This window comes from Oratosquilla oratoria, chromosome 21 (genome assembly GCF_046742065.1).
Source record: "Oratosquilla oratoria isolate Oo_2021 chromosome 21, ASM4674206v1, whole genome shotgun sequence".
NCBI classification, from domain to species: domain Eukaryota; kingdom Metazoa; phylum Arthropoda; class Malacostraca; order Stomatopoda; family Squillidae; genus Oratosquilla; species Oratosquilla oratoria.
Genome location: NC_134797.1, coordinates 58,956,639 through 58,984,138, shown reverse-complemented (window position 1 = coordinate 58,984,138; position 27,500 = coordinate 58,956,639). Strand labels below are relative to the sequence as shown.

General features: G+C 41.1%; 1 protein-coding gene and 1 pseudogene across 4 annotated transcripts in view; one reads left to right on the top strand and one right to left on the bottom strand.

Annotated features, from left to right (window-relative positions):
* Positions 1 to 195: 195 nt before the first annotated feature.
* Positions 196 to 27,500, top strand: part of Hasp (Hig-anchoring scaffold protein) — a 773,651-nt gene continuing 746,346 nt past the window's right edge. For all 4 annotated transcript variants that reach the window (XM_076205010.1, XM_076205012.1, XM_076205011.1 and 1 more), the window contains exon 1: positions 196 to 1,041. In XM_076205010.1, the coding sequence (XP_076061125.1) occupies positions 951 to 1,041 (91 nt within the window). In that variant the 5' untranslated portion in view covers positions 196 to 950. The remainder of the gene's footprint in view (positions 1,042 to 27,500) is intronic.
* On the bottom strand, positions 16,502 to 16,624 carry LOC143037174 (5S ribosomal RNA; annotated as a pseudogene).

Below are 27,500 nucleotides of genomic sequence, written 5' to 3'. Positions count from 1 at the left end.
ACTGAAAGGAAAGAAAAGGGAAATACTTATTATACAAATGAGGATAAGTATGAGATAAAGAAAGGGAAAAAAGAAAACACAGGTAAGAAAAAGAAATTATCTCTTAGAATGATGACCAGAACCCGAACGAGTCCGCCGAGGAGAGGTAACAAGAGGAGGAGAAGCAGGAAAAGGAAGAGGAATTGCAGTGAAAGAGGATGGACACGGAGGCGAGAAAGAACTAGTAGGAAGAGGAGGGCGACATGCAGGAGAGGAAGAGAGGGCGTAGGAGGAGGAGGAGGAGAATGGGAGAGGAGGAGGAGGAGGTGAAGGAGGAGGAGGAGTGGGAGGCGAGTGAGTGCAAGTCTGCCCAACCGTCCTCCCTCCCTCCAGTGTTGTTGCGTCCCTTGGCGTGGTGGGCGCGTATCTTCTCGAGCTCAGTCCGCGGAGAGACGCGAAGTCCTCCGCTCCCGCTCAGTTCTTCACTTGCTCCTCGTTCGCCCGTCTCCTTCTCTCTGTCTCTCCCCCCTCCCCTCTCTCTTTCTCTCTCTCTTTTTCTCTCTGTCTCTCTCTCTCTCTCCCTTGCCACCCCAAAAGGCTCGTCTCCGAACTACTTGTCCGCCACGCTGCGGGCCTCCTTCCTTCCTTCCTTGTGTCTCTCTTTCTCTCTCCCGGCACTCGGCCCATTCTGGTCTAGTCGCGATACGCGAAGAAATAGATACGTGATCACAACTCGCGCGTTTTCATCGGCGTCGTCGTCGTCGTCGTCGTCGTTGCAGCTCCCGGGCCATCCTCGTCGCCCTCTCCGTGTGGAGAAGGTGGAGGAGGAGGAGGAGGAGGAGGAGAAGGAGGTGGTGCTCCTCACACGCGCTGTTTAGGGAAAAAGTTGGTGGAGGAGCAAACCCACCCCCACCCCGAGACTTGGCTCTCTTTCTTTCAAGTGGGAAACTATACCGAGTGCGAAGGAGCTCATGGCTGCTCCGCGGACGTCGAGTGGACCTCTGCCTCTGGTGGCCCGATTTTTGCTCGTGGCCGCTACGCTCGCCGTCCTACTTGTTGCTGGTAAGTACCCCACCCGCACCCGAAACCGCGGCGGTTCGTCGTCCTGGTCCGATTTCCTGGTTCAGCAGATTTCCGCTAAGTTGCTAACTCTTCATTCAGTCTCGAGCCGCGCTAGGTAGCCGGTTTTTTCTTCGCCTTCCAAGTATTTCGCACGCTTTTGGTGAAGAATTGCACCGTCTGTCCGAAATATGAGCGTTTTTGGATTAACCCATTCAACTCCGATGACAAGATGTCTTGTCATTTGGTCAAATAAAACAAAAAATCATAAAACACCAAAATGTTTGATCAAACACCAGAAAAATATGACGTCAGTCCTCGAGGACTGACGTCATATTTTTCTGGTGTTTGATCAAACATTTTGGTGTTTTATGATTTTTTGTTTTATTTGACCAAATGACAAGACATCTTGTCATCAGAGTTTAATGGATTAAGGGCCTGCCCTCGTAAGAAGGGCGGCCTACTTTTTTAGATGTTTGTTCATTCAGGCGATTTTGTTCAGTTTAGGGAAAGATTTTGGACCAAACAGTCTTGACTGAACGAAATCAATGTTTTAATCTCAAACCGCAACCCCGGTATTAAATAGAACAAAATGGTAGAAAATACGTCACTCGAGCAATGTGATTCTCAATTGGGTATGCAACTGAACAACATAGTTCCGACATAGACGGAAGAGACGGTACGCAAAAGGTTAAAGTATATCTCTACGTGTGTTTCACTAAAGGAAACGGTTGTTAATTCTCTAGTTGCCGATGATTAACAGCTAATTTGCTACTCTGCTGTGTGCGGTGGTCTGAAAGTCTTCGTAGCAGAACACATGAACATGTCTTAGACGTCTTCTTAAGGGATTATGTGTGAAATGTACGTAAAATTGTCACTCTTTATTCTTTGATAGCTCTTAAGGTTTTCCAACTAGGTTAGACTGAAATTGGTCATTTTAAGCTGTAAACCCACATACGGTAAAAAAGGCATTTACGAAATCTTAACGAGCGTCTCGCAGCACAATTTTCAAAGGAGCTTATGCTTTACAGAAAATGCTTGGCATGACTATTCATTGCTAACGGAACAGTTAGTAGTCAAAATCGTACACAGCTGAGTATACTGAGACCATAAAAGTGTACATCGAATGACGTCGATTGACGTTGATGGATATCTTAGGTATGATCAACAACGACTCTAAGTGAAAAATTTAGAGGAGCCTTATAGCACGCACACAAACACACACACACACACACACACACACACACACACACACACACACACACACACACACACACACACACACACACACACACACACACACACACACACTTACATTATATATATATATATATATATATATATATATATATATATATATATATATATATATATATATATATCCACATTTACTCAGCACAGTCCAACTTATGCACAATGTGCGCCTTAGGGTCACAGAGTTCAAAGAAGACAGCCAAATGCACGGTTTCGCCCCCTTTCCGTTGTGACTGGCTGAATTGGCTGAATTTTCCTTTTACTCTGGCGCCGTCGCCGCAAATCTATTCTATTCACTTCCGTTGTCAAGTCCTCGGAAGCAAAAAAGGCTTAGATCAATGATCCTCAACCTAGGATGAATCAACTCCCTCCCACCCCAAAGTTCAGAAATTACATTGCATGGGTTAAAATAACCGCCGTACCTGATGATCTATTATTATTTTTGTGACATGAATGGGTTATAATCATAATTCCTTACCTTATCTAAGCGTATTGTTAAATTTTGTGCAAAAATTAGACATCAAATGTATTTTCTTATCTTTTGTTTTCCGTGCTTTTTTGATGGGTTAAAATAACCGCCGTACCTGATGATCTATTATTATTTTTTTCGTGACATGAATGGGTTATAATTGTAATTCCTTACCTTTCTAAGCGTATTGTTATATTTTGCGCAAAAACTAGACATCAAATGTGTTTTCTTATCTTTTGTTTTCCGTGCTTTTTTGATGACTATACATTGTTTTGAATGGGAGTGAGAGGGTAAATGGCGATATATATCAAAATCAAGATGGAGAAATGTTTAAGAATCCCGGGGTTAGGGCACATTTCGTCTGACACCTGCCGTGTCGGGCGACACTTGACCACTTATTCTCAGCACCTCCTAGTCATACTGAATAATCAGAGTACCAGACAATTAAAATATGGCCGATATACTTTACACTTTGAGAAACAACTTCGATTGCGTAAGAATCACGAGTGTCAGAAAGAAAATGCCGCGTTATAAATAAGATTTTTAGATATAATGAGAATTTCCTCTTACGTGAACAAGACATGATCATAAACGTTCCAAACATGTCTCTCGTACACAAACCGTCTTTTTAAGTTGCGTCAATAGACAGTTACCACATTTGAATTCCTTTAATTCATGGACATTCCAGTAATGTGCACGTTTCTCTAGATCATTAGGGTATTAATACTGAATTAAATGAGCGAATGAAATCACGCCCTCTGAGGGCTTATAACGCCATTAATCGAACTGATGTAATCAAACGTAGACATATAACGCAATATGGCAATCAACCTTTCACGAAACACTGTCACCCGTCGATATATTGTGGCAGTTTATGTTACTGAACTGATTAATTGTCAGTACTCTTTCTACTCTACAAAACATGTACGAAAAGAACGTACAGCAACTTAAAATGAATCATTCAGTGGTAACGAATACAACAAAAATGGGGTGGAGGGAAGCAATAGAAAATCCAATACAATACAATCTGAATACGTCCTTGAGTAAAAAAAAATAGAGAGAGAGAGAGAGAGAGAGAGAGAGAGAGAGAGAGAGAGAGAGAGAGAGAGAGAGAGAGAGAGAGAGAGAGAGAGAGAGAGGAAGGGAGAGAGAGAGAGAGAGAGGAAGGGAGAGAGAGAGAGAGAGAGAGAGAGAGAGAGAGAGAGAGAGAGAGAGAGAGAGAGAGAGAGAGAGAGGAAGGGAGAGAGAGAGAGAGAGGAAGGGAGAGAGAGAGAGAGAGAGAGAGAGAGAGAGAGAGAGAGAGAGAGAGAGAGAGAGAGAGAGAGAGAGAGAGAGAGAGAGAGAGAGAGAGAGAGAGAGATTGATTGGTTTTAATAAATTTATTACGCCCATGGGCGGCAAACAATAATACATTTATTACAGTATTGTATTAGAGGACATGTCATATATTACATATATTCTTTAAATGGAGACATAATATAATAATCATTGAGAGAGAGAGAGAGAGAGAGAGAGAGAGAGAGAGAGAGAGAGAGAGAGAGAGAGAGAGAGAGAGAGAGAGAGAGAGAGAGAGAGAGAGAGGAAGGGAGAGAGAGAGAGAGGAAGGGAGAGAGAGAGAGAGAGAGAGAGAGAGAGAGAGAGAGAGAGAGAGAGAGAGAGAGAGAGAGAGAGAGAGAGAGAGAGAGAGAGAGAGAGAGAGAGAGAGAGAGAGAGAGAGAGAGAGAGCAAGGGAGAGAGAGAGAGAGAGAGAGAGAGAGAGAGAGAGAGAGAGAGAGAGAGAGAGAGAGAGAGAGAGAGAGAGAGAGAGAGAGAGAGGATAACTGAGTAACTTTGGAACCGGTCCAAGTGGTTATAAACCTGTCCTAGGTCATGACACGGGGGAAGTAAGGGAACCCTAAAGTGAGGTCACTAACGAGGTCAGCCCGGAGGTCATTAACAAGGTCAGGAGTCTAGACCTAGGTCATGTCACGTGGGAAGTAGGGGAAAACTAAAGTGAGGTCACTAACGAGACCAACCCGGAGGTCATTAATAAGGTCAGGAGTCTAGACCTAGGTCATGTTACAAGGGGAAGTAGGGCAACTCTAAAGTGTGGTCACTAACGAGGTCAGGTGTCTAGACCTAGTTCATGTCACGTGGGAAGTAGGGGAACCCTAAAGTGAGGTCACTAACGAGGTCAGTCCGGAGGTCATTAACGAGGTCAGTGGTTTAGATGAATTCTACAACACACCGCTATTATTTTGTGTGCCCTAAAAACAGGGGGGGGAGGTCAGGTACTAAAATACGTGAATGAATGGCGGATAGATTGAAAAATGAGATCGGAATGAAAAGCGAGTTTTATGTTAGAATGAAAAGGGGAGGAACGTACCTTAGGACTAGGTATAATGAAATGGTTAGACTGGTTAAATAGAACACACGCAGAATGAAAAGTAACTATAAAATTAAGGTTGTTAGACAAGCAAGATATAATCTTAAGGATTTCTTTTATCTCTAGAGAACTAGAAATAAGGAGAGGATAGGACCAATTGAATCCAACGAAGATGTCTTGATAGATTCAGAGGAAAAAACGATCGAGCCAATAAATCTTTTCTCTCGGTATTTACAAAAAACGAACTGCAACCCGATCTTCAGTGGGGATGAGGGAAGTAGGCTAACTAGCATTAGCATTAGTATGGAAGATGTATTCAAACAGATTGGTAAGTTAAAACTACAGAATCTCCTGGTCCAGACGAACTTATTTCCGAGAGTGCTAAAGGAGTTTAAATTTGAAATTTGTGAACACCTAACTGAATTATCTATTAAGTCGGTTGACAATGGATTAGTGCATGTTTCTTGGGGCCAGGCAAACGTTGTTCCTGTTCTTAAAAAGAATGATAAATCTTCTATGCACAACTACAAGTCAATCAGTTTGACGTCGTTTTTTTTGGTGAAGATGCTGTAATCGTTAACAACAAATAGCATCATATCGAGAGGCCTAATTTGATTCGTGACTCACAGCATAAGTTCACCAAGGGTAGGTCGTGTGTAACTAATCGTTTATCCTTCTACAAGGCGGCAGATAACAATGATAATTACGATGTTATATACCTCAACTTCAGCAAAGCGTTCGGTAGGGGCACAATAGACTACTAAATAAAATCAAAGACCAAGGCATAGGAGGAAAAGTGTTTAAATGAGTGAAGAATGAATTAGTAAAAGAAAACAGCTGGTCGCCATTAACGGTGTAAAATCCAAATGAGGTAGTGTTACAAGTGGAGTTCCCCAGGGCTCTGTTTTGGAACCCTTATTGTTTATTAAGTATATAAACGAGTTGAACAATGGGGTTACTAGTGATGTTAGTGAGTTTACGTATGACACTAAAATAAAACGTCATATTAGGTCGGGGAAAGGCGCCAGGATACTGCAGGAAGATCTTGATAAATGTTTGCATGGTCGGCAAATAGACTTCAATATCTCAAAGTGAAATGTGTCAAATGTAGTATTACACAACACCATTTTATCGAAAACTGAGTGTGAAAAGGACTTGGGAATGTTAATGAATCCTGACCTTAAATCCAGTAAACAGTGCATTAGTGTCAGGTATAGGGCTAGCAGGGCATTAGGATCTACTGCTAGGACGGTTAAAAAAAAAAAAAAAAAAAAAAAAAAAGTGCAGATATAGTCATTAAATTCTATCTGGCGATAGTTTGATCCAGCCTTGACTATGCGGTACAATTTTGCTCTCCGTTCTGTAGAATGGATATTAGTTCACTACAATCACTACAGAGGACAATGACCAAAATGATACAAGGGCTTAGAGATTTATCTTACCAAAACAGGCTTAGACACCTCAACTAATACTCTGTGGAAAGATGGTGTGATCTCATAGGGGTATTCAAATGGGTTAAGGGTTTCAGTAAGGGTGATACAGACAAGGTCATCATATTAAGAAAACAGGGTAGAACTGGGCAAATTTTGGTTTGAGAAGATGGGCAAGAATTGGTTTAAAAATAAAGTAGTCAACGTCGTGAGAGCTGAAACTATCGGTTGTTTTAAGAGAAGGTTTGATAACTTTATGGATGGGGATGATAGGTGGTAATAGAAATGGAACAGCCCAGTGCAAGCCTTATGGTATTTTGCAGTATACTTCATTATGAAAAGTTTATGTTCCACTGTCAAAATTGTTTCAGTAAACAAAACAATAGTAAATACGTAATATCATAGTCCAGAAATTCTTTTGCAAGACTTTCTTAGCATTAAAAAACGATATAAACAAAATAAAAAAGTAGAACAGAAAGTAGTAGAATAAGACAAGAAAGTTGGGTAGAAAACGTGCAGCACTATAACCTGCCTATATTGGCATTGTGCAAACATAATGATCAAACTGTAGACCTTTAGGACCTAAAGGGGCTTGGGCCTCACAATCATCTGTAGGGTGAAGAGAGGTTCCTCTGAATTTGGAACTATTTTCTTCCGGACTCTTATTGCTGAGCTGCTTTGATATTTCAGGTCTTTAGCCACGCTCTCTGCGACGTCTCCTACCGGTCCAATACAATAAACCTTCAACTGATCACTGTATTATTCAATCGAGATTTTTCTTTGGTCGCTCCTCCCTAGTGAATTAGAACACATTCGCGTGTAACATCTCTTATCGCTTTCCAGGCAAAATTTCAATAGAAGAAATTTGATCAGTCTGCAATATTTGCCCTGTCTTGCTACAGGAGATGGAGGATCCACTGAAAAACACATTGCTGTTGCAGTTCAGCCGGTAGTTCCCAATTCTCGTCTTTCTCATAACGTATTATATTTGATTTCTATATCGCCAAATTTCATATCCCTACTAATGCCTGTTCAGTTGGCATTTTACTTATTACGCTCTTTATTGAAGTAACTCACGTGCACCTACTCATTTGATTTCCGACTTCTACTGCCGCCATGTTTTTAAGCTACAGAAAGTCTACTGTAACCAGTGATTAACTGCCCTTTGTCAGCAACATGAGCAGATTCAATTTTTATAACCCAATGTTCTCAGTGAGGCCAGTGCTTACGCCAGGAGACGATTAGCTGCGGCCGAGGTTATCGCCTCTGCCCAATCCACTCAATCTGGTAGAGCAAGTGTCTGTTTGCGGTATATTTTGTGGTCCAGGTACACTGCGTTTATTTGGCTCCAATTTTTAACCCTCTAAGTGGGTGCCGTGACGATAGACCTAGGAATCTGGCTTGCCATTCTTATAATTAATCCTTTACTATTCTTTTAATGGAACTGCCTAGTGTAGGCCTTATGTTCTCTTGCAGTCTCCTTCATTCCTATGTTCTTATTCTTCGTGCGAAGATGATAGGTTTATTCTTTCATCTTTCACATTCACGATGCAAAAACTAATGACATATATTTTTGGATACATCTTGATGAAAGTAAACGTGTAGAAATAAAGATCAAAGGTCTCGATTTTAAATAAGAAGGAAAAAATATCGAGTATTCATAGGTCAAGTCTCTTCCATGATATTGGAAATTAGAAAACATATTTTTGCTTGTCGACTTTCTGTTGCACTCGGTTCATACATCATACAACGAACGCTATCTTACTAATGCATTCGCTAAAGTGACGCTCTCTCGGGATTGTTTTGATTAACGCCAAAGGTTTTCATTTGACGAAAGGCAGGAACCCACATTGAATGTGAGGTTAACACTGTTAACTCCATCTCTAATCATGAGGCACTATATGACTTCTCTCTTGTCCGACGCCAGAGGATTTTATTCAGCTGAAAGTAGGGCACCGTACAGGTACAGAACAAGACTATCCGGATTAGTACGAAGAATTGACCCCCTACCCCTCCAAATAGCTGAGCAAATAGTCCCTTACCCCAAGTTCTTTTGGTAAGGATATTCCACACACTCTACTTCAAAGATGTTTTGTTCTTCACTGTTTTCATTGAATTGGAACGTAACCTAACCTAACTAATCTAACCGATTTACTCTCCAGAGTAACTAAGATCATTTTACCCGAGTCCTACTCACCAATCCACCCAAACGTTCTGGGTTCGGTGCCTCAGAGGGCCCGTTACCTCTGTTATCCCTATCCATGTAATGACATTAGGAATTTGGTTCTTGTCGGGACCATACGATGGTAATCTTCTTTCTCACCTTTCTCACCAGACGCAAGGTAGTTAATTTCAATTCTCAGTCATCGGGACAAAATTGGGTTTCGATTAACCGGGGTCTTATTTCGTCTGGCGTTTGCCCGCTCACTTGCGCAAAGTCGTCTCGTGTCAACATGCATAGAATTGACGAGTGGCGTCAACATGATTAATATCTTAATTTGATCATTCCAACGACAGTATATCATACCCTCTACACCAGTGTTTCCCAACCTTATTTTTCAGGCGACCCCAATATGATCCTCATATGACCGCGATCCCACTAATCTATGTGTTAATATGTATGACTAGTTGTTGACTGTAAAAAGTAGGGGACACATATAATAAATATATGTGTAAGAAAGGTAATGTAAGGTTATAAACGCTTGGCAACCCCAGGGTTGAGCAACAGTGCTCTACAAAATGACTCATCTTTACATCATATAAGAATATTTCCTTCTAAAGTGTGATGGTTACTATATAGACTCCATCTACTACTTGAGGATTATTTGTTACCAATTTCTCGGTGCGCAGAGCCCTGAAACTACTGGACGGTCACATGGTTCATAAGCAAAGCTTTTTATCTGAAGGTCTGTATTTTTGTTCTCAGTTAGCACATAACTCATTTTTCTTTTTGTTCTTTGGGGTTATTTTCTTCCACACTGATTATTGCACTTTTAGGAGACATAATTATGGAATACTCGGTTCTTATATGACAGTCGCGACAAGTATTCCGTCTATAATGTAGACACTAGTGCACCCAAATATTCATCGAACCTGAAACATAAAAGAACATGTGCTGAAAAATACATAAAAAAATGTTCGTAAAAAAACAAACAAACACAAAAAACAACAGCTACCAAATTACCCATGTACAGCATTACCAGTGAAATTTATTGCAGGAAATACAATTTAACTCCCTCCTGCCGAAAAAAAAAAAAAATGCCGTGTTCCCGAAACTGTGTCGTGGTGGGGGAGGAGGGGGGAAACTCCGTAAAACTCGTCATCTTTAACCAAGGCTACTCAGCCAGCAAAAACTCTCGTGCTGGGAGAGAAGTCTTTATACCAGACGCTGAGCCAAGTCTGGATATTGCACCATTTGGTGCGAGAGCACATTTCTTCGCTTCGTGCAATGCAGCTCGGAAGTAAAAGTCTGTTTATTTTTCTTGGTGAAACTAGCTGGAAAGAAAGGTAATGCAATAATACGTATGAAGAGGCCTGTATTGCAATGGGTGCCCATTGGACGTCTAACCCCTTTCATACCGCCTGGCACAATTTTCTTATTTTAGTTACAGCTACCATGAGACACCTTAGGTAGCGAGGAGGCTACAGTTTTTTTCTAAGAACATAATAATGAAGGAGACTGCAAGAGACCATAAGGCCTACGCTAGGTAGTTCCATGTCCATGACCACCTGTCATCTCCATTCATAAAGTTGTCTCGGTTACAGTATTTCATAAGAACATAAGAATGAAGGAAAAAGCAAAAGACCATAAGACCTACACTAGGCAGTTCCATGTTCATGACCACCTGTCATCTCCATTCATAACGTTGTCTAACCTTTTCTTAAAACGACCGATAGTTTGAGCGTTCAATTCGTGGTTACTAAGTCTATCGTGTTATCGCGAAGTATCCTTTTCGTACCGAGTAACGCTTTCCCTTCCCCTCCATGGCGCCCTTAACCCATTAAACTCCAATGACAAGATGTCTTGTCATTTGGTCAAATAAAACAAAAAATCATAAAACACCAAAATGTTTGATCAAACACCAGAAAAATATGACGTCAGTCCTCGCTTCGTGCGAGGACTGACGTCATATTTTTCTGGTGTTTGATCAAACATTTTGGACTTTTTGTTTTATTTGACCAAATGACAAGACATCTTGTCATCGGAGTTTAATGGGTTAACGACCAAGACTTCTGCCACGATGAACTCTTTCGGATATTTTATTTTGCCTAACGACATCCAGGAGGATGTTCTGAAGGACTTGTTTCTTTCCCATTCCCAAATGGTACAAATTCTAGGACCATGAGTTTTCTACTTCTTCTTAAGGAACCATAGATTCGTACACAAACCCTCGTTCTTTGAGAAAGACTTTTATTAAGACTCATATTCCACTTTCTGTTACTGACGAAATGCCTTGGAGATGGATGAAATGGCGGGAAGGAAAGAGGAAAAAGAGATGAGGAGGGAGAGAGGAGAGGAGGGAGAGAGGAGAGGAGGAGGAAGAGGACAAACAGAACGAAGAGAAAGAAAATGAAGAGGAAGAAAATGAAGGGAAAAGAGGTCCTATACAATCCTAAAGACTGTGGGAAATATGCCCGAGGCCACACTACATTTAATTGCGTTGGAATGGAGTCTGAAAAAGTGCAGGTAATTACCAGTATGGATGGGCTGTCTGTACACGTAGTTATTCGAATTTCCAGACACCATTCTGATCCAGTTAAATGTAGTGTTGCTTTGCACCAACTCCTTAAAATCATTAGGTGTAACGGAATTTTGATTTTGAAGTTGAATCTGTGAAATCCCAATTGACGAAACAAGTTCATCCACCATTTTTTTTTTGTCTTTGAAGACGTATTGCACATTTCTATCTGCAATAATTTCTTAACATTACAAGATTGAGAAAGCATATATGTGTTTGAACGTAAGACTGCTCGAAAGACTGAATTCTTAATATAACAGACAAAAGATTGAAAATGTCTCAGCAGTTTCAGTCATATCTGAGTAACGGTCAGAAGAATGATTAAAAAAATCAAGACTGCTATTAAGGCTGCTTTAACGTGTATACTCCCCCGCCCCCGAAATCAACATTCCCAACGTCTGCTTCCTAAAATATTGTTCTTTCTTTTGCCCGTTACGGTCAAGATGGGTTGTCGATACAAATAGTAGGAATGTGTATATATTTAAGGAATGAATATAATTTGAACATAATATGTATGTATATATATATATATATATATATATATATATATAACTTTTTTTTTTTTCAATCAGCAGAAAGCTTTCAAAGTAAGCGGTGCTTCCATCGACCCATGTGCTGGGACAGAGCACAGTAATGAACCACAATTTTTCGATATGTTAAAAAGAAAAGAAAGAAAAAATCCTGAGATCACGGTTTCTGTGTATTCCAGATGTCTAGAAAGAGTTGCATCTGTCTAGAATATTCCTATGTACATTTGTGGCTCGTTGGGTCTCGAACTCGTTAGCAATTGTGTGAACTTGGGCTCTGTCCTAGCAGATACTGTTGACTTGCGCTTCTCTTTGCTGCCCAAAGTGCATTGATTGTTAAACAATCTCGAGCTGCTGTCATGCTAAAGCACATCATTATCCAATCATGTGGATGTTTCTTCTTCTCCCTCTTTTATGTATGTCTGATTGCAGAAATCACCCTATTACTACTCATACTCTGTTGGTTGTCAGGCCGGACGGCCCTTCACCGCTTTCACTATGCCTCTCCAGATGGTTCTATCCTCTGCCGATTCTTTCCAGTCCTCTCTTGGTGCTACCCTCTCCACATCCTTCCTCACTCCATCCATCCATCTGTACCTGTGTCTCCCTAATGGTCGTCTGCCCTCTACTCCTTCTTCCATCACCTTATTTGGTAGTCTGTCTGTCTACATCAGAAATCACCCGTTATTTTTTTCTTGATTAATTTAATTTGTATGTATTAAAAAATCTTACCTTGGTTGTAGAGACGACTGCAGCAGTAAAAGAAACACTTGATCTGTAGTGCAAACATCTTCATAATAAGCAAGAATGTGATGACGTCAAATTACGCACTTGGTTATTCCTGGAAGGGGAAGTCAATCATTCAGTGCCTGTCTGTTTTTTCAGCGGTCGTGGTCTCACTACAACGCTGAGATGGTCATAGTGTAGGAAGCCAGGAGCTGTATACTCTTCAAACACACATTGATCGTCTGCTTCTGCCACTCTAACTGACACATCAAGTCTCAGGAAGGTTTCATGCGATCACGCGTATGTGTGTGTGTGTGTGTGTGTGTGTGTGTGTGTGTGTGTGTGTGTGTGTGTGTGTGTGTGTGTGTGTGTGAGTGATTACTTAATTGCATTATATAGGAAATGAGTAATGCTCCTGGACTCCTGTCTTTTACTCTCAAGTCTATCCTACCTAGCTTCAAATTCATCTATGATTTCAACTTGAGCTATATCCTTACTTTCTAATTACCACAGTTAGATTTGAATTTGTGTGTTATTCCAATTCGGACTATATTACCTTCTAAGATATTCCGGTATTTATGCATCTGCCTGGAAAACTGTATTATTTAGATATTTAGTGTTTCTCAATATGTTCTCATGAACTCTTAAAACACTTCCGCCTCTAACCAAGAGATCTTTTCTGTCAGCGACCTGACTGCTGTGATCATATCACCTTTCTCCTTGATCTTTCAACGTTGGGAAACCCAGTGCTTATGGTTTCTCCTCATATGGTTTATTTGCCGGGCTAGGGAACAGTTTGGTTGTTACCCTTTATTTTTTCGATCTTACTTGTGATTCACCATGGTCTTGGATCACGTGTTGGACTCGTGATCGACAGCTATTTCCCTCCCGGAAGAGAGCTTAGACCTCGTATGACCGATCTATGGGTAATGCTGTGACCTTATACATACACACACCCCCAACTCCCCGCCCACGAGAGTTGGAATAACAGCCCGCAGCACAGCGATACTGAAATCATTTCAGCCTTGGGCGGGATTCAAACCCGGACCACCGTAGTGGCAGGCGAGAACTCTAACCACCGCGCCACGAAGTGTATGTGTGTGTGTGTGTGTGCGTGTACGCGTGTGTGTGCACGATATTCATCGAAAACTTGCATAGAATTTGATGAAACATTCGGGGTACATTTTCAAGCCTTAAATTATAATTTCACTCATTTTGATGTTAATAGCCTCAAGGTCAACAGCAGATGGGCGCACTTCATTTCTTAACGTCACCTCCACTAAATCTTACATCAAAGACACATCAAGGGAGCCAGCCACGAAAAACGTTAGAATGTCTGCCGTAGACTTATTGCATGTGGTAGTAATTTCGAGGTATCTTATTTTTTCCTTTTGTTTCAAAACGCTGGACTGTTAGATTTTGTTGAACACATAAAGGTTATTTTAAATTATTACTCTGATATAAGGTAGAGACTCACTATTTGGTCCTGCAAGATGGACGGAGGAAAGAATAATTTTCCCTGTTGTCATTTCAAAACCCCGTCAATCCTACTCCTCCCCCTCTCTCTCTCCTCTCCCCTTCTCTTTCACTCTCTCTCTCCTCTCCCCTCCCTCTCTCTTTCTCCCATCTCTATTTCTCCCTCCCCACCCCACTCTCCTCTCCCACTCTTTCCCCATTTTTCTCTCTCCTCTCTCCCTCTAGCTCTCTTTTCATCTCTCCCCATCTCTTTGCCTTTCTCTCTCTCTGTTTTCATGTATAACTTCCATCCTATCCTTCTGCCAAATACCTTGTAAATACCAAAGAGTTTTTTACTTTTTGGGACCTAAAGAATTCTTACCTGACCGTTCTCACGTAGGGAAACATTTTCCGTCTCCCACAATCTATAGTGTTTTTCTAATACTATATTACTTTGCAACGTTTCTCCGACAAAGACAAGAAAAAAAATAAAATAAACGAAGTTGTTAGTTGCTCGTTCCTGTTAACGCAGCACTGGGACACATCTTGTATGTTCTAGAATAATGAAGAAGCTTTCCTTCGGTCGAAGAAGAAAGGAGCTCTTGTGCCGAGTCCTCAGCTCAGTGATATCAGTGTTGTGTCGCCACAGGCACCAAAAACTTGGCCCCAGTCACGGGGACGTCCAAAGATCACTCCGTCATCTGACGAGAGTGATGCATTGACGTCGGGCCACAATTAATCTGTCGAAAGTAACTGACCACGAGTGAAAAGTCAGCGATCTATCGCAAGAAGCTGGCCCACCTATCATAGAAAGTCGACGACGATCCATCAACGAGGACAGCAATCCCCTTTCCCGGAGAAGAGGCAAGTTTGGGGAAACCCGAGACTAAAGAGAAAAGTTTCTTCGGGCCGGATCGCCAATTTCGAGGAGTCCCCTGAGGAAGAGGAGTCGTGAGAGCTTCGGAAGCAAACTCTTGTCACCTGAACACAACGGGTAACGGTCTCTCGGCGCTGAAGTCGGTCGTGCCCGATGTGGGGTGGTCGCCCTACACAGGATACATGCACAGGTACATACACACGTACATACATGCATGCATACATACATACATACATACATACATACATACACACATACACAGACACACACACGCACGCACACCCAATCGATGATTAGGTGGTGCCGTGCTCGAGTCCTGCCCAGGACTGAACATTTCAACATCGCTGCACTACGAGCCGGCACTCCAACTCTGCTGGGCAAATATTTGTGTGTGTGTGTGTGTATTGTGAGGTCACAGCACTATCCACACACACACACACACACACACACACACACACACACACACACACACACACACACACACACACACACACACACATATATATATAAATATATATATATATATATAAAGATATATAAAAACACACACACATATGTATATATATATATATATATATATATATATATATATATATATTACACACACATACGCATATATATATACATATATGTATACATATATATATATATAAATATATATATATATATATAAATATATATATATACATGCATATATATATTGTTTAACTCATTTAACTTTGTAATATAAGTAATTTTGTTAACGGAATAACATATTGACATAATGATATTGCTATCATTTGTCATTCAAGTTTAATGAATCAGTACCGTTAAAGGGTTAATTTGCTTTTATATCTATAAAGCAATTATCATAAATCATGATAGACATTGCTGAAAATATGATTTGCGACCCGAGAAATAAGCTCAGTATTTACTTTTATAGATTACTGTTGACAAAATGTCACTAATCGTATCCCAATTGTTTTGCTTGAGCTTTCTTGTCTTTCAGTATTTATTCCAGTCGTTGCTTACTTTGTTCCATTCGCCACAAACGGGAATAGATTTAGTGAAGAGTCTTTCTCTCGGAAAGACAGACGTCGGCTATGTCTCCGTAACCGTATTTGTTTTCTGTATCATTGTCCTTGTCCAATAAGTAAACAAATAAATATTATTTATTTATTTGTTTATCTATTTTTTTATGTATCATTATCTCTCTCGCTCTCTCTCTCTCTTTGCGCATCCGACCTTGTTATGGACCAAAAAGGGCTCCTGTCGGCATGCTGGCATGCACTTCCTTTGTAATCCCTTGTTTCTGTGGCCTTTTCCAACATCCTATTTGCTCGGCTTACGTTATTTTAGATAACGTTTAGCCTCCGTCGTTTAAGAGTTAAAACTTATCTCAACACACAGATATCGCTCGTGGCTATATACTTCATTGTCCTTGTCCAATGTTTCTGTGACCTTTTCCAACATCCTATTTCCTCGGATTATGTTATTTTAGATGGCATTTCTGTCGTTTGAGGGTTAAAACTTGTCTCAATCCACACATAGATATTGTTCGTGTCTGTACACTTCATTCTTCCTTTCACATACATACATGCATATACCAAAGGCTTTTCCCCCCTTATAAGGGAGATACCCATACCAACAGCATCTGGTGTTCTCTGGTGGTCACCCATCCAAGTAATAACCAGAACCAACGCTGCTTAACTTCGCTGATCGGAGGAGAAGCGGTGTGTGTCTTCAGAGTGGTATGACCGTTGGCCTCCTTCCACACGATGTTTTTATTCATTCGAAGATACTCCATGTCATAATGAGGGCCAGTCCAGGCAGAACGTCTTGGCAGATGACGATGATCTTTTTCCTTTTCTCATTTTCACCACAGCGTAACCTCCGTTGCATGACAACTTATTCAGACCAACAATGACCCCGTTCAAGGTCATGTTGACCCTAACCCGATAGTGAGTGTTGTTGAGTTTTGCAGATTTTTCGTACATCATTAAATAATGGTTCATGAGTACACCTATAATTCGGTGAACACGCTCAGATTTCGTCAAACTGTTTTATTCTTTTTATTAAGTTAAGTTAAAACTTAAGATATCTGGAATGTTCTGTGTAGCTGATCGCTCAAAATTGCGGAAGACTTTTTTTTTTCCCGTGATTTTGAGCGATCAGTACACGGATTGTCAAAGGCTATCCAATTTAACAAAAATTGTATTAGAGAGATTACTCCAAGATATCTGGAATGACCGATAGAGAACGGATGCAGCGTTACGGAACAGATTTTCTCCAGTACACCAGTGACCTCTTGCGTGTCGATACAGTTCTTGTCGGCGAACAGCGAGGTCACCTCGGGTCACCTCGGGCGAAAGATGAGAGCCCAGAAGGTCTTATCTGTAGGAGAAGATTCATTCGAGCGATGTTGCCTCAGGCTTCTCTTACCGGGGACCTCATGCCCTATGGTATCTGGCAGCGGTCCTCCCTGATAAAGTCTCTCACAGAGAGAAGAAGCATTCTTCCGCTCTCCTTGGTGCGTGGGTGTAAGGCGGTTTCTATTCCATCGTCGAGTATTAGAATGAGGAGGAGGAGAAGAAGGAGGAAGTTGAGGAGAAGGAGGAGGAGGAAGATGAGGAGAAGGAGGGAGATGAGAAGGAGAAGGAGGAGGAGGAGAAGGAGGTAGATGAGAAGGAGGAGTAGGAGAAGGAGGATAATGATGATGAGGAGGAGAAGAAGGAGGAAGATGAGAAGGAGAAGGACGAAGATGATGAGGAGGAGAAGGAGAAGGAGGAGGAGAAGGAGGAAGATGATGATAATGATGATGAGGAGGAGGGGAAGAGGAAGATGAGGAGAAAGTGGACGAAGAAGAGGAAGAAGTGGGCAGTCGTGGGTTTCCTGCATGCCTTACGTGAAAAAGTGGCGGGAGATAATGTAGATGAAGAGAAGGAGAGATTTTCTTGGTCCTATAGGGCGAGCGGGCGCCACCGGCCGAGGGTACGAAGGTTCAAGTGCTCTCGAGGTGAAAGACACGAGGGTGACCTCCGACGCTCCGGAAGACTGGCACCATCGTTAGTTCTTAGAATAGTACCAAAACGAATTAATTCTGAATTGTTTAACCCCGTGGTTCTTTACCTTGGGGTACCTATAACCCAAAGGGGTACGAAACCTTAAAGCTGGGGGTACGAGACATGATAGACAGGGCAGTGGTACTGTATATTTACAATGAGAAAGCAAAGCAAGGTTTGTATTATTATTCTTTTCATATGTTTGCATTATATTTGTATTGGATGGGAGTACGAGAAAAAGGCTAAGAACCAGTGGTTTAAGGCATATATGGTCCTCTACGCCAGGGGTGGGCAACTCTTGGCACGCGTGCCAAACCTGGCACACTAACGACATTTTCCGGCACGCGGCACCCAGAGCTCACCTTAAAACAAACAGCTGATAAATCTCCGACTTCATTTTTTTGACCATTGGTCGCCGCAGGCTGCGCTGGGCGGCGGATTTGGGCCCTTGGAGGAGGTGGAGGGAGGAGGGGGGAGGGGACCCGAAATCGTACGTTGGTAAACGAGAAAAAAATGTATCAAATATTTGGCTAATATTGGGTTACAAATTAAATAATTTGATGACATATCTTTCAGTATACACTAGGGCCTCTTGTGACGAAACTGAGAAGAAAAAACAAAAACACAAAAACAAAAAGAAGCGAGAAAGAAAATGAGTCAAAGTACAAAAAAGAAAAAAAAGACAAGAATGCAAGTAAAGAAAAACAAAGTAAGAAAGTGAATACAAAGAAGAAAAAAAAAAAAGGAGGAGAATAGGAAATGCATATTTGGTGTAAATTCATGCTCATCCATCATTGGAGGTTCTTAGCACAACCAATAGTTGCTATGTTCCATTTCAACCGGTTTGTATTTCATAACACATGGAAAGTCATTGATCAACAGATGCAGAGCAGGATATTCACACACGAAAAAATGCATAGAGAGAGAGAGAGAGAGAGAGAGAGAGAGAGAGAGAGAGAGAGAGAGAGAGAGAGAGAGAGAGACATGTGATATGATTAAAATTATCAGAACCATGAAAAGAGTAGAGAAAAAGGCAAACAAAAAATTGGTGTAGGACGGAAGAAGAGAGAGAGAGAGAGGGAGAAAGAGAGAATGTGATATGATAGTCATCAGAGTAGAAATAAACGAAAACAAAATCTTGGTGCAGAACGGAAGAAGAATCGAAAAAACACGGAGAGTGTAAAAAAGTGCTTGAAATATACTAAGAAATACAATTCTTTCGTGCAGGTGCATTGGTTCGTGGAACAAGATGGAAGTAGAAAAGATGCAAACATCAAAAGCGAAGGCTGATCAATGAGAGAATAGAAACGGGACACACAATTCCAGGTCCTATCCTCTACACTAAAACTGAGTAAATACAAATAGGTAAATACAATTAGGTAAATCACACGCACGCACGCACGGATGCACACACACACACACACACACACACACACACACACGCACACGCACACACAATTGGGTGTGTGTGTGCGTGTAAGGTCACAGTATTACCCATAGATCGGTCATATGAGCTCGAGCTCTCATCCGAGAGGTTAATAACTGTCGATCACGAGTTCAAGCACGTGATCCAAGACCATGGTGGGGAATCACACACACACACACACGCACACACAATCGTCAACGTCCAGCACACAATGATTCACATTCTTTAGGACTTTTCTCGTTTGTCAACTAGATCGAGAGAGGTTAAACTTCACAGGTTGTGTGGTAACCGAAAGGAGAATGTAATTCTTGCATTCCAGGAAACGAGGAGAAATAATTCTTGGCATGGAAGGGGCTAGCTCCAGTTTAATTTGCAGGAGGACAAAATTGGGCTTCTCATTGTAAGATTCTACCGAGAACTGTGTGATGCTGTGGCACAATGGCCGACGTATCCGAGTTTTGTTTTTCAGTCCTGATAGTTTTCGAAATCGAGTACCGACATGGCCCATTGGGTCATGTTCATGGTTTGGCCCGGGGCTCTACAGCCCTTTGCCTGTAAAGGGATTTTTCCTCACAGGAAATAAAACCGTCTAGGTTTAGCCAGGATAAAGCTCGTGAAGGATGGCAGGGTAAGGGGGGGGGTTGATCGAGAGAGACGCCATTTCGCGGCGCCTTAAAGAACCCAAAACCCAAATAAACTTGTTTGACGGCAGCCAGAATAAAGCCATATATCGTCATGAGGGGTGGAAGTGTTAGCATATAAAACCTGAGGTGATATAATGGGTTACTGGGTGAATTCCGGAGGTCTGGGTGCGACTGAGTTTCCGTTTTATCGAGCGAGCGTTGGAACGCCGGTCCATTGCCCAAGGCACTAAACTGGACGTAATGGAAATGACTTGGCACATATTTTGCCACAAAACACTGTGACCTTAGCAGCATTCTCTGAGAAAACAATTTATTTTGTCTCTTTTGTTTATCTTATGCCAGACATTCTTATTCGGTCGAGGGACAGTTTCGAAAGAAAATGGGCTCTGGGTTAATCAAAATCCTCATTTATTCCGAATCCACCCCCACAAGTGGATAAGATTTTGGTATGAGGAATTGAAAAAAATCTATGAGTCGCGTTACCTGATAGATAGTAAGAGTCGGATTTCCACAATGCGAAACTGAAGACATTAGTGTTTATGAGGCAAACACTAAATTTAGTGTTACATGTTTCCCATATCCTGTGACATCGATAAACTAATCATGCATCAATGTAATTCTCGCTAAAGGATTACAAAGTCGGAGGATGCCGACAGGAGACCTTTTGGTCCATAACTAGGTCGGATGCGGAAAAAATTACAATAATATTAGATAAATAAAAATATAGATAAGAATTATAATAATATAGATAATAATAAATGAAATAAATGAATACATAGGTATAGTTAAACAATAAACAAACAGGTAAATAGTAAATAAAAATAAATAGACAGATAATTAATAATAAATGAAAATCAAGCAAATAACAATAAATAGGCAATAGCAAACATTACGTAAAGAAAACATGGGTGTGCTCAAGTAGGAAACATACGCTAGGAGGCGCTTATCTGCCACTGAACTTGTAATGATGCGAAGAGAAATCGAAATTATTTGTATCACAGAGGTGCACAACCATCTATCAAGAGCAGAGTTGGAAAAGAGGAAAAAAATGTTTGTTGTTTACAAAGAGGCTTGTCGATTTCAATGTAACTCTTGTTTGGTAATTGTGATACTATTATTTATAATATTATAATTCTTATTTATTTATCTACTTATTTATCATTATTATATGTATTTTTTTGTATCCGACCTAGTTATGGACCAAAAGGTCTCCTGTAGGCATGCCCCTCCTTTGTAATCCTTTGAAGCATATGTAGAACAACCAAGTATGCCGAGAGACTGATCATGTTTTGCAACAGAACCTCATATTTTTCATAAATACATTTACTGAGACAATCTGGCAAGTTTGAACCCATTTCGTACGAAGACGCCACTTTATAACCTTGGTTTCCTTAAACAAAACAATTCTGTTTCACTAAAGCTAGAACCTCAAATTAAGTGTAGCAGCCTTGCTGTGGATGTACTGTGTCTTGCTGCATTGCGTTTGACCCAAAGCAGTTGGCGGACGCAGGGTTAACCCGTCATCCATGAGGAGCTAAGATGGAAGGGGTGAGGGGGTGGTGGAAGGGAGTGGCATGGGTGGGAATAGGTATATACCTCTGACTTAACTACCTCTCTCTTGGTATATAGATAGATAGATAGTGAATGGGTCAGTAAAACTTCTATTTGGTACATATTATGATAACTGGCAACTCCAAAATTGCACGTAAAAGAGCACAGATTAAATAGATACCAATCTGAGACGACAAGCATGTTGTACATCGTGAAGCTCTGTCATATGCGATGTGTTTTACTTGTCATTTTTTTTTTAAACGTACTGATTACCGATAAGTTCAAAGGTCAGTCTTAACTTCTGTAACTGCTAGGCCTGATGTCAGTTAGATGTTTTTCATAAGCTTTATATCCCATGAAATGACGGGATTCTCGAACGACTTAGAGAACCTGACCAAAATATCAGAAACACCGACTAAAAGCTGCAATTTGTTTGAATGAAGCTCCCGAGAGCTTGGGATAATTAGCCAATCGTCTGTTTATTTTTTTATTTCAAAAGAACTGGTCGTGGACACAGATATTGGAGGGTGCGTTACATGCGAATAAAATGAGTATCGTGGTATTTCATGGGGAGAGTCTTGATCGTGGTATTTTATTTCAAAGGCTTTAACAAGGGTGATGCAAACAAGGTCATCATATCAAAACAACAGGGCAGGACTCGCAGTAATGGATATAAACTGGACAAATTTAGATTTAAGAAGGAAATAGGCAAGAATTGGTTTACTAATAGGGTGGTCAATGAATGGAATAGACTTAGTAACTATGTAATGAGCGCTGAAACTATCAATTGTTTTAAGAAACGATTAGACAACTTTATGGATGGGGATGACAGGTGGTGATGGATACGGAGCTGCCTAGTGTAGGTCTTATGGTCTCTTGCAGTCTCCTTCATTATTATGTTTTTATGTTAAAAAAAAAAAAATCCAAGAGGTAAGTTCTAATTGGGTCAATGAAGAATGTTGCGAGATCAAAGCGTATAACGACGAGTATTCTACGCGGCATCTTACTTCATTATATCAGCTGCGAAAAAGTCCTGCATGGTGACTTGAGACTTTTCAACAAGAAGATCTGAAATCTTTTTCCCGCGGAGGATGCAGAAGGGAGCACGTGTAGGTTAGATAAAAGAAGAACCAGGACAAGACAAAACTTTATTCCCACGAACACCTTCGGAGTACAAGGATACATTTCAACAATACAATTCCTCAAGTGCATCACAATAAGCATTGCTGGGCGCGTTACCGACCGACAGGTAGTGCGTTAGTAACGCAGTAGCGCAAGTGCTCAGCTCTGGTTACTTTCTATTTTAGAATAGGGAATATTAATGGTGGAGTTTAGGTATTGTTTTATTGAGAATATTCGTAAGAAGTAAATACTACTCCATTTCATTTTTTTCATCAAAATCGTTCTAAAGGAAATTAAAATCGGTAACGCATTGACGGTAACGCACCACCTGTTCGGGGGTAACGCGCCCAGCTCTTAAACGAAACTCATGCACGGTGACAATCCATTTTCATTAAGACTCGCGACAGAAGCAACAGATCTTAAAATTCACGATTAGAAGATTCCAGCTTCCTACGCACAACTTGCAGAGAAACAAGTAAACGAGTTTGACATTCTATAAGATAGATACACAAGAATAAAAGATGAAACTCCTTATTTAATAGAACAGACTAATGAATGGGTGGAATAATTAAAACCAGTTCATACTGATATTTACAAACTTGGATAATTTTTGGTCATTACTATGAAATTTTTCATATATAGATACCTTACCCTATAATCTATCAATATACCAAGAGCTTTTTCCCCCTTATAAGGGAGGTAGCCAAAGTCAAAGTCAGGTACCTACTCCCACCCATTCCACTCCCGTTCTCCTCCCTTTCCCCTCTACCCATCTTAGCTCCTCGTGGATGACGGGTCATCCCTGTATCCCGCCCGCTGCCCTGGGTCAGAAGCAGTGTAGCAAGACACAGCACATCCACAACAAGGCCGCTTCACTTAATCGTTGACCACCACCCCTTTTCTATATCCTCATGCAGAACAAGAGAAGACGAGGAAAAACTCCCTTTGGGTTGCGTCAAAATTGAAAATATCATTCACACATAAGAACCCCTCCATCTCTCGCCCCTCCCTTCCTTGCATAATAGTATCATCTATAGCATTACCTTATAATACCTCTTAATAAACATATTGCTCTCACTGACTCGACTGCCACAGACAAGAATATAGTGATATTCATCGCTTTGGGCCCTTCAAGTTCAGAGTGTACAAAGTTTAGATGTACAAGCTCTGTTTTGTCTTTCTAAAGACATTTTATGGTTCCCACATCTGCTTCAGCCCATTCATTCACCTTGCAAACAAATGCAGTTTAAAGTGTCTACGATTAACACTAATCGGGTTAGTCTGTACCCCACTAAGCCAGCTTTGTACAGCCTTGTCTTTCAACCCAAGATAATTTTTTTACTTGAATATTCTTTGCCGGGAAACAGGAATGGGATTTCCAGAGGTAGGAAGGACATTTTACAGTAATCCAAGATAAATTTAATCTTTATAATCCATTTGCACTCGTATATACGACCATTATGTAGAATTTCAAGTACCCTGAACACAGATTTTTACAGTATTTCCACGTATTTTATGTGACTGAACTGTATCGTACGTGTACCTACATATTTTGATACCTTATATTTCTATTCCCACTGCGCGGTTAGAATGTTAGAATGTACCAAATCAATTGTCGTAGCAGACTTTCCTTTGTCTTTAGCTTTTTTCCTTTACAAAGGTGTAAACTAAGGAAAAATTCATTGCATTCTTTATCATATCGTCCATCGAATGGGCCATCTGTTACCCATCACCCCCCCCCCTCATCTTTCCTTGAATCTGCACAAGTTCTTGTCCACCAATCTTCTCCAGATTTGGGAACCACCTTTCAAAAAGAAAGAAACGCCAAGTGTAAGGACGGATCCTTTATTGTATTAGTACGACGTTTCGCCTTTTACAGCTTCTTCAAGCGAAATGTTGTATAGGCTCCGTCCTCACTTGTGTTGTTTATTTCGATAGACTTGTCGGCACCTTCCGTACTCTGACAAATGACCACCAGGGTCTTATGCATACATAAAAACACAAGAATGAAGGAGACTGCAAAAGTCCGTAAGGCCTACACTAGGTAGTTCATCCTCTCGGTCGTGAAAGCTTTATGAACCCCTCACAGGTTAAGGCAATTCTATTTTTTTTGTTATTCTGTTGTTAAGCGAATCCGGACACGTAAAGCCGATTAATCAACTGTTGGCTTGTGTTCCTGTGGTCAGAATCCCGCACCCTAACGGCAGCGAGGAGCGGTCCCCAGACGCCACTTCCGGGAAGAAATGTTGGACTGCTGTCCGTCTTGTGGGAGTGTGGTGCTGAATCTATTGTCTATCGACAAACAGAAGGGAGAAGAGGAAGAGGGGAAAATTGACGGGCTCTCAGCTCTCTTACTAGTTGAGAGCTTATTGTAGTAGCATAACACGACTCAATAATATCTTAAGATTGGTAAATGAATTGAATGGCAAGTAAGACCATATCCACTTTTGTCAGCCATAGTTTACATCTGTTAGGATTACATTAAGTTTGGCATATAAAAAAAGAACAAATAAATATCAGAGACTATAGTAAATTGAATCCAAAGGCAATACGAGATTATGTTTAACTTTATCGACCATATTTCAAATATGTAAGAAGCACATCAAGCTCTATGTACCATAATCTCAAAATTATAAAATAAGTGAATCAACTAAAGAAGTGAAATATGGTAAAAACATACAATATATTTAACCATCGGAGATGATCAGCATAGCCATAATGAATTCGTAGGTTGGTTACCTCCACCAAATGAAGATAAGGGGGTACGGACATGTAAGGTGTACTGAAGAACCCTATACAAGAAGCATTAACTGGCAGTAGCGGTAACGTAAAAACATGAGGACAAAATGAAACGAGATCAACTCTCGGGTCCCCCAAATTGCCACCAGCTCAAATTAGTACAGCTCTCAGACGCCAAGCAATTAGTTGCAAAACGCGATCAACTCTTGGGGGAGGCTGAAGGAGGGGAGAAAAAAAAAAAAAAAAAGGTGTGGGAAGAAGAAGGGGTAAATGGAGAGAAAGTGATGTAATGATGAAGGATGACCCTTTACCATAAAACGGAACCCGCGGTAGTTGAATACGACCGGGTAACAATAGCAAGCAAATAATCTGTAAAGAATGTCTCCTTAGCGAAGAAATAAAGAGAAAAAATGTTCTATTGATAAGAGGTTTAGATATAGTGCTTGTGGAGAGGCGGCGGAAGAAAATGAGTATTTCAGTAGTGGTGATGAGTAGAAGAGGCTTTAGAGGGAGGAAGCTTTACTGACTCATTGATGAGGATGAAGTGGGTAGGACGACGTCAAAGTACGGGCTGACGGAAGGTTGTGTGTGTGTGTGTGTGTGTGTGTGTGTGTGTGTGTGTGTGTGTGTGTGTGTGTGTGTGTGTGTGTGTGTGTGTGTGTGTGTGTGTGTGTGTGTGTGTGTGTGTGTGTTTACCTAGTTGTATTTACCTAGCTGTATTATACGGGAAGGGAGCTATGCTCGTGGTGACCCGTCTTTGTATCTTTCAGCATCAAGTTTTTTCTTAAAATCTTGAATAGTATTTGTGTGTGTGTGTGTGTGTGTGTGTGTGTGTGTGTGTGTGTGTGTGTGTGTGTGTGTGTGTGTGTTTTCCTTTGGGGGCTATAGTCCACTCCCTAGCCAACTTCGTGTGTGTGTGTGTGTGTGTGTGTGTGTGTGTGTGTGTGTGTGTGTGTGTGTACGCGTGCGTGTGTGTGTGTGTGTTTTCCTTTGGGGGCAATAGACCACTCCCTAGCCAACTTCGTGTGTGTGTGTGTGTGTGTGTGTGTGTGTGTGTGTGTGTGTGTGTGTGTGTGTGTGTGTGTGTGTGTGTGTGTGTGTGTGTGTGTGTGTGTGTGTGTGTGTGTGTGTGTGTGTGTGTGTGTGTGTGTGTGTGTGTGTGTGTGTGTGTGTGTGTGTGTGTGTGTGTGTGTGTGTGTGTGTGTGTTTAATGTCGGTATCAGTCTATGTTAGTGTGCATTGAACTACTGGTCAGTGATATACGGCGGGGTGGCAGTTGTGCTCATGGTGTCCCTCCTTTTTTGCCTCCATTTGTCAAACGTTGTCTTAAATTCGCTTCTGTTGTTGACCTGGACTATATTCCCAAATATGTTGTTCCACAAATCCACACATCTATATGAAAAACAATACTTCTTACAAATCCACACATCTATATGGAAAACAATACTTTTTAAATATGTTTTAAGCAATCTTGCCTTTTCAGCTTTTTAACTATGACTTTTTGTTGATATTTCATCTCATACCAGTAGCTCTTCTCTGTTCATATTTTCCATACTTTTCCAGATCTAAGTATCTTTATCATCATCATCATCGTCGTCGTCGTTGTCGTCGTTGTCATCATCGTCATCGTCATCATCATCATCATCATCATCATCATCATCATCATCATCATCATCATCGTCTTCATATCATTTTTCGTTGCTATTGCAGTGAGAGAACTCCCAGTTTTCTCTGTCTTTCCTCATAAGTCTTTTTATCTGGGTTTCATCTTGGTTGCAACAACCATCTGTATTCCCTCTCTCTCTCTTTGTTTTTATTACATATATTTTTCATTTGTGTGTGCGTCTGTGTGTGCGCGTTTGTACGCGCGTATGTGCGTGTGCCTTTCTTTAGACGTGGTGTATGCCTGTGTGTGCATATGCGTGTGCGTGTGAGTATGTGGGTACTTGTGCATGTGTCTGTGCATACGCACGCGAGCTGGCATGTATTTGTGCATATGTGTGTGTGCGTGTGTGTGTGTGTGTGTGTGTGTGTGTGTGTGTGTGTGTGTGTGTGTGTGTGTGTGTGTGTGTGTGTGTGTGCGCGCGTGTGTGTGTG